Source organism: Cupressus sempervirens, chromosome 8, assembly GCF_028749045.1.
Source record: "Cupressus sempervirens isolate cs-2001-9-10 chromosome 8, ASM2874904v1, whole genome shotgun sequence".
Classification (NCBI taxonomy): Eukaryota; Viridiplantae; Streptophyta; class Pinopsida; order Cupressales; family Cupressaceae; genus Cupressus; species Cupressus sempervirens.
This window is the reverse complement of record NC_143125.1, coordinates 202,303,701-202,316,142: the sequence shown is the minus strand read 5'-3', so window position 1 is coordinate 202,316,142 and position 12,442 is coordinate 202,303,701. Positions and strand designations below refer to the sequence as shown.

The window sequence follows — 12,442 nt, the reverse complement described above, 5'->3', positions numbered from 1 at the left end:
TTTTATCTTTGATGATTGGTCATATCTCATAAATACCACTTGTTTCTTTGCACCCGTGTGAAATGGTTTATATTTTCTACAATGGGAGGTGAGCCCTCTGATATTGCAATTTGCAATACATCATTACAGTCACTAGCATAAAAATATGTTAAACAATATTTGGTTCAGGTTTTGATTTACTCATACTTTACCATCTCTAAGACCAAGTCTTAGAAGGGGTAAAATAGTTATCATAATCATCAATATTTTACGCATACAGCTCATGTTAGTTGGAGGAGACAGCAATGCCTATCTTCCAACAGTCATTCATATGCTGCATACCCAGCATGGAAATAATTCCACAAACTAGGCTACTGGCTCAATGCAGCTGAAATCAAGATTACATTGCAGCAGCAAAATGATGAATAATATCCTTCATTTTTTTGTACCAGAGTGATATAGTTTATCCTTACCACAATAGAAGGTAAGCCCAATAATATTGCAACACAAAATTATGGTCAGTTATACAAAAGTGTGTTAAACAGTGTTTGGTTTAAAGTTTAATTTAATTACATTTTACCATCACTGAGACCAATTCAGTATTAGGAGTGGTAAAAGTAGCTGTCATGATCATCAATGTATTTTATGCATATTGCTCGTCATCGGAGAAAGCAATGCCTCTGTTCTAAGAGTCATTCATACACTGTAATCAGCATGGATATGATTCCACAAACTAAGCTACTAGCTCAATGCTGCTGAAAACAAGATTACTTTGTAGCAGCAAACTAATGAATAATATCACTCGTTTTGTACTAAAGTGCAATGCTTCATCTCTACCCCAATGGACGACAAGCTCTCTAATATTGCAACACGTCATTATATTAAGTATGTGTTCAATAGTATTTGGTATAAACTTGATTTACTAATATTTAATCCCTCCCTACGAGTGGTAGAAATGGTAGTCATAATCATCAATAATTTTATAAATATTGCTCATATTGGAGAAGAAAAGCAATGCCTCAGTTCCAAGCATTCATACAATATGTACTTAGCAAGGACATAATTACATAAGCTAGGCCACTAGCTCAATGCAGCTGAACACAAAATTAATTTGTAACAGCAAACTGATGAAGAATATCAAAAGGAGAAAAGAATATTAAATAACATAACAAAACTTGGTAACTTTATCCAGATGGCAGCATGACTTCTATGGTCATTGTCAATATACAAAAGAATCTCCAACTTGAAGAAAACATCCTGACTCAGATATTGGTCACCCGGATCGTTTAGAGTTGAGGTTGAGAAATGCCAAGACCTGGAAGCAATGCCCTTTACTATCTGTTCTCCCTAGTTCCCTTGTCATGGGGACAGCAGAACCAACCATTAGTTGGTAACTTTGGAATCATGTAATGCATTTACACCAATTGATAAAATGGTCAATTTACCTCCTACAAAGGGTTTTCCTCCATCATCTCATCTTGGCTGAAGCTTGTGTCAACATAATGTATTCAAATTTCAGACCACAGATATTGTTCATAACCCATGGGTTTAAACATTCAATTGTCACGAATAACTCATCTTTCCAGAGAGAAAATTATGTACAGAACAACAGATATATAGATTTCTTGTTCAGTTCTCCGTCACCACTCTGATGTGTGGTTAATGATGTATCAGTTTTATCCGATTCCTGTTCTGGAATTCACTTCCTCTAGACTTCTAGTAACACATCAAAAAACCAGTAATTAAGGGTGTTGATCCCCGGTAACCTGTGGGCTCTAGATCACTACTATGAGACTAAGATGTTTCAAAAAATCTTCTTCTGAAAGAACCATCAACCATGGAAGAAGACATTCAATTTGCTAAGGCAATTATTGACTCAAAATTTTGTAAGTTAAATGTTGCTTGAAAGTCAAAAAGAACTTCTTTTTTCCATTGCTACAAGCTCCTGTAATATGAGGAGTGTTAATTCTTTGCATATAACGAGCTAATTCATGAGTATTAGTTTCAGAAGCATATGCAAGGGTAATTCATAAATTTTGATTGTGGGGTATTGGATCATCATGAAAGATCAGATGAAACTGCTTTTAACTCGAAAATGCATGTGCAGTGGAATTTCTTGCACTAACGCACGAGGACTGTTTATATAGATAACTTATGATTGGTGATTCATCTTGGAAGCCATGCTATGCAGAGACTGCATACAAATATGCCTAAGGACCATATTTTATGACTCGCATGGAAAGATATTATTTTAGTTACACTAGTTGACATTGATCTATGGTTGTTCCATGACAAGCAATTGTGTGAGACTGGTAAGGATGTTTATCCCAACTGAAACTTCTCACATAATATACCAAGCTTGAGTTGAGTCCCTACTGTCAAATTTGACCACATACATACCACAAGTCTTATAAATCAACAGCTTCATTCAAGATGCCTTTCTCAAAGGAGGCCCTCTATCATTGACAAGTAAGTATTATCGTCTGGAGCAAGGCCTTTCTTTACCATTTCTCTCAAGAGTTCCTCTACTTGATCTCCATTTCCTGTCCTGCATAACCCATGAATAAGTACATTATAAGTACAAATGGTAGGACTGAAACCTATCCTTAACATTTCTCTCCGTACCCTGCAAGCTTCTTGCATATCACCTTTCTTACTGTACCCACTAATAAGTGTGCTGTAGGTAACATGACTAACTCCTATGCCCCTTTTAATCATTTCTCCCAGAAGCTGTCGTGCCTTCTCTACCTCTCCAACCTGGCGAAGTCCATGAATAAGTGTATTGTAGGCAACATCATCAGGGAAAATATTTCTCTTAACCATGTCATGCATCAGATCAAGGGCTTGCTCAACGTTTCCTGTATTACAGTGTCCAATGATGAAAGCATTGTACATTATTCCGTTGGGGTTCAAACCCTTTGCAATTATCTTTTTGAGCAGCCACTCTGCATCCTCCATCTTACCTTCCGTACAAAGCCCACAAGTCAGGGAGGTGTAATTGGCAACAGAGGGAAAGAAATCCTTATTGAGCATTTCTGCTTGGTTCTTGAATGCCTCCTCTAGCTCCCCTGCTTTCAAGTAACCATTGACCAATATGTTGTAGGTGATCTCATCAGGAGCTAAATCCATCTCAGACATTTCATTGATAAGGTCCCTGACTTCTGCAGCTCTGCCCTCAATCAACAGTGCACGAATCAGAGCATTATAAGTGCAAACATTGGGTTCTCTTCCCTGAGGAAGCATTGAATTTTTGAGTTCAAAAGCCTTCCTCATATTACCCTTGTTGCAGTAGCCATCTACCAGTACATTGTAAATGGCAGCATTTGGCATCAAACCCTTTTCCATCATTTGTGTCAAACAAGCACCTGCTTCTTCAACTCTCCCATCCTTACACAACCCTTTGATCACTGAGCTATAAATCAAGACATCGGGAAATATATTCCTGTCCAACATCACAGACAGCAACTTAAGACCATCTTCCACCTTATATCGCTTGCAATGGGCATCAATTACAGTGGTATACGATACAACTGTAGGCTTACACCCCATCTCTTCCATGTCCTCTAAAACCCTTTTTGCTTCAGTGAGCTTCCCTTGCTTGCACAGGGCATTAATCATTATATTAAATGTGTAGACACTGAAAGTTATCTTGGATCTGACCATTTCTGCATGAACTACCCAGAGACTATCAATTTCTTTTGCTTTCAAGAGAGCACCGAGTAGGCCATTACAGGTCTCAATTGCTGGAATGAATTCAACGGTTTTCATCAATCGAAAGACTTCAACTGCACCACTAAGCATGCCTAAATAAACCAATGTCCTGATAAACAAATCAAACACAAAGGGTGTAGAATTGCATGCCTTACATGTGGCAACAAGGTTATCAAAAATCAAGTGGGTTGATCCAAAGTCAAAACTTAAGACCCTTTTCAGAAGCTCTTGGGCATGAGAAGTCATTCTAGCCTTAGCCAAGATGTGAATCACAATGCAAAGTGAATGAATATCAGACTTTAGTTCCAGCTGACTCTCTGCCCAGTTGAGGAATTCAAGAGCTACCTTAGGGCGCGTTTGTAGTTTTATCAGAACATGTTGAACAACGTGAGGGAATCCAATTACTGTTCCTATTTCAATTAAATCATTCCAATGGTGTTGTGCGACGGTGTTAAGGACTTTATTCAGAGTTTTTTCATCTTGCCAATCAAGAGGGCTTCTTGCACTGGTATCAAGAACATCGGAATTTTTGAGCTTAGGTAGAATGACAGCTGTTATCCTATTAAGAGAAAAATCTTTGGATAAGTTATTGGAATTATTAGATGAATGTAACTGACCTCTGTAGTGGTGGTCTTCATTTTCTGTGTATTCCACTGCCATCGCTTGTGTATGACCAAAAGTATGTTGACATGTATAAATGTCTCCTTGAAATGAAAAGACTCTTGTATATAGCATCCAAGGTTGAAATCTCCCTCGTTTTCTCATTGCCTCCTGCGTAAATCCATTACAATCCATGCGCCGAGTGAGCGCATTTTCCTTTAAATGGTAAGAGTTGTCGCAGCGGTGTCAATATCATCTCTTTTTGCTCTCGATTTTCTGTCATTTGACATTATATTTATTAATTTGAAATAAAACGCAATTCGGAATAAATTTTTTTATAATACTATGTTAGGAAGTTGTATTTGAATTTAGAAATTTTAGCATTCAGCATTACAAATTGCGGAAATTTAATATTATTATTCTTTTTCAAAGTTCATTTTTTGTCAATAGGCTTTTGGTTTGCTGTTGAAGTTGAATGGCTCACAAAGAGTCCACTAGGGATCAAATCTTGTTGAGTGAAAGGCTCCAATATCATTAGGAATGAGGTTGGAGTGATTTTGACGGTGTGGCCCCTCAATCCTTGGTTGGTAGCTTGCACGCTTTGTGCCTCGTTGGGTTGTCTCACAGGTCTAAACCCTCCATCAAAAAAAAAGTCCATTTTTAATGTCAAATGATTGAAAATAAGATTCTATTGGATACTAGTTACATATTCATTTTGAATCATAAAGTGAAACATATTTAATCTATGGGGATGTATCAAGAAGCCAAGTGCATTCATGGAATCAAACTCAAGTCAACTCTACTATGCGTACAAGCTAAATCATTTCTCCTATTCAAGTTCATGAGTTTAATATTCCAGTAATATCTCAGTAAAGGCCTACAATCATAGCAAAGGTATAAGGCCTACGAGCTCAATGGTGAGGCATAGGTTTGACTTATTTGACTCTATCGGCCCCTCGCTAATTAAATGAATTTACCTCTACCTCATGCCTCCATTGACAATATCAAGTGAAACTTCATGTGTAGGAAGGGTTCCATAAATTAATTACAATTGACAAAACAAAACTAATATAACATATTTTTGACCTAGGTTGTTATTCACTACACACCATTCTTCCAAAGATAACATGTAGGGTGAGCCTTCCCATATTAGTTAGACTTGGAATTAAGATTTAATAGGTTAACAGATAAATTAATAAATTTTGAGAACTATTTATTAGTTTAGGTTAGGTTTTTATATATTTAGCTAAATTTTGTAATGTATTCTTTCTCTTACTCATATAAACTCCTTCATTTGTGGTTAAGTTTATTTGCTACTAGATTTATTGATTGTCATCAATAAACTATAGCCACTAATGCAACTCACAATTTACCATTGTGTTATAGACTCTTGCCCTCTAGAAATAAATTTATGCTTTGGCATCAATCTATCTTTTTATTTGTGTGTGTGATCGAGGCAATAATTAGGGGGGAAAAATATAGTACAATCTTGAGTTTTTGTTATTTTGGTTTTTTATGCATGCAAAATTAATAAATATACTCAAATTATGATAAAAGGAGATATTATACTAAAGGAAATATAGAATAATAGTAGAGAAAAGAAGAATTTGTAACTTTTTTTATTGATAAGAGGTCGAAGTCAATATTAATTATTATGTGTTTTAATTAATTTTTATAATTTATTTATTTAACTCAAGTAGATTCAAACCCAAGACCTCCTAGATAAGAGGCACACAATTTAACATTGTGTTGTAGGCTCTTACCTATAATTGTAACTTATTACTCATCATGGGAGAATACAAATATATACGTTCAACTAACTTTAACAAGATCATGTGTGTGTGTGTGTGTGTGTAGACAAAGAAATGACAATAAACTAGATATGATTGACAACTAACTAGAACTGGGGATTGTAGATAGCTAAGTCAAACAAATCTACAAATCTAATTTAATTCATATTCTAATTCCAAAATGGTCGAAGCCTTAGATTCCAATAGCCCCTCTTAATGCTACAACATTGAAATAAGATACAACATAAAATAATAGAGAATATTATGTAAAGTTTTGTCTTCAAAAATAATTCTTAAATCAGTTATAATTCTTTAAGTTGTTCCTAAATTATAGTTATAGTCATACATCTATCATTCATGTTCCTAACATCATTATACACCATTTGTCCATGAAGTTTATCATCGCCCTTATAAAGGTATAATAGTGACTTATAGATTTCTCCTCTAAACTATTGGACCCATCCTCACATGTATGTCTTATAAATCTAGTCAAGAAGAGTCATAAGAACCTTGTATTATTGAGCATATAACTATCTTATGTCGTGTATCCTTCTTTGTCTTCAAAGTGTTGGCCTCTTCAAAATAAAATAAGTGTCTCATCCTTAATGAAATCATCCTCACCATCAATATATGGTGTCTATTTTGCAATACTCATTTCTTTGGTAGTTTATTCTCTACTAATTCTAGCAACGGAATTTTTTTCTAAAGCATAAACACCAAATGATTATTAACAAGAAGGCAACTATAATACCAATAAAAATAGAGATGTTGTAATAAATAAATAAAAGAATGACATAAGTAAATACAAACAAAAGAGCTCAAAATTTATTGTTCATCATAGGAGAATACAAATATATAGGTTCAACTAACTTAAACATGATCCTAAAATTATGCTAATAGAAATGACAACAAATTAGATATGTTTGACAACTAACTAGAATTGATTGATAGTTAAATAGAGGCTAATAATAGGTAACTCAAATAGAATCTTATTTATTCCTACTCCGACTCTTAACTTTGGAGCATCAAATTCCAAAACAAACTTATGGGTTGACAATTTCAATATTTTATTAATTTCATTTTCTATCATACAAAAATATGTATAAATCCAAAAAGTATGCATTGTTGGAAATATAAGGTAGGCTAGGTTACTGAGAGGGGAGGGGTGAATCAAGAACCAATAAAACTTTAACTTACTTCACCAATTAAACCTTCACATATTATTCTAATCCAATTACATGCATGAAAGAATGAAAGAAATAAAACATTCATAACACTTTGACACAAGATATGGTGACCCAGAAACCTTCCAATTAGAAAGTAAAACTAGGGTGGCGATGATACCCACAAGCTTTAGTACTACAGTATAAAGTTAACCTATTAAGGCTTACAATTGACCACTTCTGGCGATCTGCCCTATTAGGAGCAATAAGGACTATGAGGTCCACCTTGTTAAAGAATTTACAAACATACGATGAAGTATACACTCGGTTAAGAGATTTAGCAAAAGACTATTAAGTCCACCTAGTTAAAGGATTTAACTGATACACCTATTAGAATGAATTAAATTTGATCTTTGATCTACAACTTTGATTTGCTGAATGAGGTTCCTTGAATTGCAAGGATCACCTGGCTATGATAGATAAATCTTTGTTGTTCCTTATAATCCTTGTAGCCTTCTTCAATTCGCACTCATACACTTGTCATTCCTTCTTAATGACATACTTGGATATGATACTATATATATATATATATATATATATATATATATATATATATATATATATATATATATATATATATATATATATATATATATATATATATATATATATATAACTACTTACTGGAGTCAGCTACAATACTAAATTCATCATAATTCACAAAGTTGGACCAACTGTTGTAACTCGAGTTCTAAAGACAAGCTTAGTGATGTTTTGATACATGACAAACACTCTCAATGCTTGACAAACTTTGGTACCTGGTTGAACTTGAAGCTTGGTCCATACTGATCACTTCGAGTAGCTCGAACTTAGTTAGCATTGTGTGACTCGATGAACACTGAGAAACTTGGTAGATACAGAATCACTCCATTGACACTACATGACTCGTTCAACCTAGATTCACTATGTTAACATTACAGAGATCGGTTAACACTAGAGTCTTCATCACTTCTTCTGGAAAGCTCAGTAGACACTACTACTCTTGGGCGATATAATAAATTGTCTCTGATGCTTGGCAGATATTGTGAATCTAGGCATGATCTACAAACTATTTGTTTAGCTCAATAGCAACTGAGACACTTGGTTAACACTATTGGATAATGATAAGCTTGGTAGCAACTATAGAGCTTAGTAGCAATGTAACCAACTAACTAAGTGTTGAGTCACTAACTATAGACAAATTGAACTTAATGTCAACAATCTCCCCCTTTGGCATTAGTGACAAAAACACTTATCATAAAAAAAAAATGAATTCTTAAAATTACAAGTCAAATTATTTTTATCACCATATTTTTGTCTTTAACTCAATTTTGACTTACTATTGTTGTAGCTCAGTAAATACTCTATTTTTCTGATTTTTTTCAAAATTACTTTTGTAAACATATTTATACATATTACTACTCCCCCATACATATATCTCTCCTATATACATATATCTGGAGTATAATATTCTTCTCTCCCTTTATTAATAAACATATTTAGTTGTATAGAGATAATCTTCTTCTCCCCCCTTTTTGACATAACTGCCAAAGGTGTATAATATCTACAAGTTAATACCAAAATGAGACAAGAAATTAGAATGTACCTACAAAATTAGTACCATAGTCTTGTCCCAATTCTCTTGCAATACCTTACTTGCATGCAAGGCATCTATACTTCTGTTGACAGTTCCATCATGTGGTCAGCTATGGCGAAGTTATTATCATGGATGAGTGTCTTTGCATGTTCAATATGCTTTTTCAGTGCATCCATATTTGGAAGAATTATGCCCTGAATTTCTGCAAGTGTGGCCCTAATGATGGCTTCTTCCCTTTATAATTCTACCTGGAGATTTGTCAAATATCTAATCTTTGTGAAGTGTGTAGAACTATAACTCAGATCAACTAATAGCTAGTGTGCACTTGCCTTCATATCCTCATCTATCTTTGATAATTTCTCTTTTATCTCCTTTTTGAAGATAGATGTGTCACTTAATTTGACAAATAAAGAAACAACATTACTGACAAATGTTTCCAGTGTAGCAAAAATGTTAGATAGTTCTACTTGATCTATAGCAATCTTTAGTACAACTTGCTCCAACATTTTATTTTCAAATTTCCTTTCAGCTCTCTACAAGAGTTTTTCCTGTCCATTCAATTCTTACTTATACTTGTGGACAATTTCAACTAACTGATCCAGAATATGTTGTTTCTCATCAACCTCAATACTTAGAGCATCAACAAATATGCTCTTTATGTCCTCAAGGACTTGATCTTTCTTCTTCAAAAGTTCTCTTAGGGTATCCATTTTATTAGGAGTGGGGATGAGATATCCTAATTTGGAATACTAATGTCATCATCCAGATCAATTTCTTCCTCTTTACCCTTTTCCTTTGAAATTATTGATGAAACAATTTTTTTTTTCCTTTATTGAGAACTTTAGTGCTCAGTAGAAACTGAGTCTCAACTATCATTGCACTAGATGTGGATACACTTGATATTGAAACAATAGTAGAAATAGATGGAATAGCAATAAATGTAGTGAGAGATGGAATACTTGTTGTACCTAGCTACTACTCGGTAGAGCCTAATGATGGAGGGACTAGTTGCTCAACAAATGAAGTGTTGAGCACTTTAGTCAATGAAATACTTGACAATATAGATCCAGAGATTGGTTGGGTACAAGGTAATCTAGTGGCTTTATGTATCGTCTTCTTGGTTATTGGAATATGATGATCTAACCATAACTGCATGTGATGAACACAACTCATAATGAGTCTGATCCACTTTACTTGAAATTCCCTCAACATATGCAGTACATGCGTCAAACCCTTTGTCTCTAGATGTTTGTGCTTTGGTTTGAGAACACCATCCACACATAATTTATTGAATGCTTCATTCATCTCTAGGGTTCTAAGCTCCTAAATAGGATAGTGATAGAATGAATGAATGTCATGGACAAGAATTACTTTTGGTGGAATTTGTGATTGTGCTCCAACAGGGTCTAGTGTCTCGGCAATTGCTAGACTCAATTTGAATGCGAGAGCCTTGAAATCCACTCTACAAACCAACATTTCAAAACCTTTATTAACTTTTCTACTTGAAGATGCCATCACTCGATAGGGTTTTGAATATGGGAGAATCTTCAATAGAAACTACTAAAATCACTCGGAGGCTCTAAATTCTCTCTTAAATCTTTGCTCTAAAAATTTGTAGTGAAACAATACAATCATTTTTCTCCTTTTAACAAGGTTTCCAATCTCAATCGCCATTAATGCTTCATATACATATTCGTTCGGTGACAAACTGTCCTCCATTCAGTTTGGTCATTAATGTTCGGAAGACACCTTCAACTTGGTAAGGTCTCTTGACTTGGTCAAAACTACCAACTTGACATCTACATTCTAAAAAAGATATGCAACTTGAACTTTCTTAGTAAGGTCTTGCAACCCAACCTTGCTTGATAAGGTCTTGAGTTCCATCATCATTGGTGATCCTCATGCATCTTGAATGCTAAAATGGATCTTTTTGCTTGCTAGCTGAAACTAATGTTAGATGACTTCTTTTGAATCATAGTTCCAGTGATCTCCATAGGGAACTAAGTTGAAATGTTTGGGCCACCCAACTCGTTGACTTGGGTGTCAACAATTTGAAGACCTTGGCTTGCATTCTCTAGAGATTTCTACACCCATTGTTGCCTCATTTATTTTATGATATTGTTATCTTTGGCTTTCTTTTCATCTTCAATTCTTCCTATGTTCATATAGTTCTTAGCAAGATGTCCAAGTTCTATACAAATAAAACATCTCTTTGTAGTATATTTTTTCCTCATGTGATGTTTCACATAGTTTGCTCCAATGTGCCCAAACTCACCATAGTACTGACATTTTCACCATTTGTTGTAATCCCATCCAAATATTACTTTCACAATTTTCTCTACTAGGTTCCACTTTTTGGTTTTGCACTCTGAAGATTTGTGTCCTTGTTTTTTGCAATTGTGACACTTTCCTTCAACTTAGGTTTCTCTATACATTCATTTAATCTATGTCCATGCTTATTGCAACTATAACACTTTCCATTTAATTTTTCTTTACCATTGCTCCAACATTTGTTTGATGTATGACCTATCTTACCACAATGATTGCAAGTAGGTATTTTGTTCTTTTGAGCTCCTTGCTAAGATGATTCACCTTCTTCTATATATCCTAATCTAGCTTTGCCTTTGTGTCTATATTGATTTTTCTCATTCAATTGATTCATGCTTTCTTGAGATTTCATCATTTTTTCATTGGTTTGCTTTTCCATGCTAAGATCATTCTGTAGTCTTTCATTCTTTGTCCTTAGATTGATAAGCTCTTGATTTGCATCATTGATTTGATCAATGATGTCTGCTTGCTAAAGGGATAGTTGTTGAATTTTATTGTCCTTTTCTTCTATCACTTCTTTGGCTTTGTCTTTTTCTTCCATGACTTTACATAATCTGACTGATTGGATTTCTTGCTCTCTTTTCAGCTTTCAGACTTCTTCTTGAAGATTGAAATTCTTCTCTAATAGGTCTTTGATTACTGCATCAACTTCATCTAAATTTATTTATGGACATAAGTCTTCAGTTCTTTCTTCAATGTAGAGATTATCATCCATTTTTGCTACAAGATCTTTCCTTCTTTTCAATTAATGAGAGAGTTGCTCCTTTGCCTTTTTGAGTTGTCTAGTAGCCAATTCTAAATCCAACTTTTTATTCTCAATAGCCTTATCTAGCTTGTATATCTCCATTGCCTCTGATCTTATCTCAAGTTGTTAAACTTCTGATATGAGAACTTGATGCTTTGATATCAATTGTTGGAAATATACAGTAGGATAGGTTACTAAGAGGGGAGGGGTGAATAAGGAACCAATACAACTTTAACTTACTTCGACAATTAATCCTTCACATATTATTCTAATCTAATTGCATGCATGAGAGAATGAAAGAAATAAAAATTTCATAACACTTTGGCACAAGATATGGTGATCCATAAACCTTCCAACTAGAAAGTAAAACTAGCATGGGGATGATACCCATAAGTTTTAGTACTGTTGTATAAAGTTAACTCATTAAGGCTTACAATTGACCACTTCTAGTGCTATTAGGAGCAATAAGGACTATGAGGTCCACCTTGTT

At 34.4% G+C, this 12,442-nt stretch overlaps 1 protein-coding gene across 1 annotated transcript; it reads right to left on the bottom strand.

Moving 5' to 3' along the window:
* Positions 1 to 1,977: 1,977 nt before the first annotated feature.
* LOC149542219 (uncharacterized) lies at positions 1,978 to 4,525 on the bottom strand. Its single transcript, XM_089797230.1, has 2 exons — positions 4,308 to 4,525; positions 1,978 to 3,722 (listed from the first exon to the last, which is right to left on the bottom strand). The coding sequence occupies exons 1-2, from the start codon at positions 4,483 to 4,485 to the stop codon at positions 2,422 to 2,424; spliced, it is 1,479 nt and encodes a 492-aa protein (XP_089653356.1). The 5' UTR covers positions 4,486 to 4,525; the 3' UTR covers positions 1,978 to 2,421.
* Positions 4,526 to 12,442: the final 7,917 nt, after the last annotated feature.

Bases quoted from the DNA above. Each gene is read 5' to 3' on its own strand.
- LOC149542219 (XM_089797230.1), bottom strand. From the start codon at position 4,485: ATGGATTGTAATGGATTTACGCAGGAGGCAATGAGAAAACGAGGGAGA. The intron at 3,723-4,307 runs GTCAGTTACATT...AATTCATTCCAG, and splicing joins TGAAGACCACCACTACAGAG to CAATTGAGACCTGTAATGGC.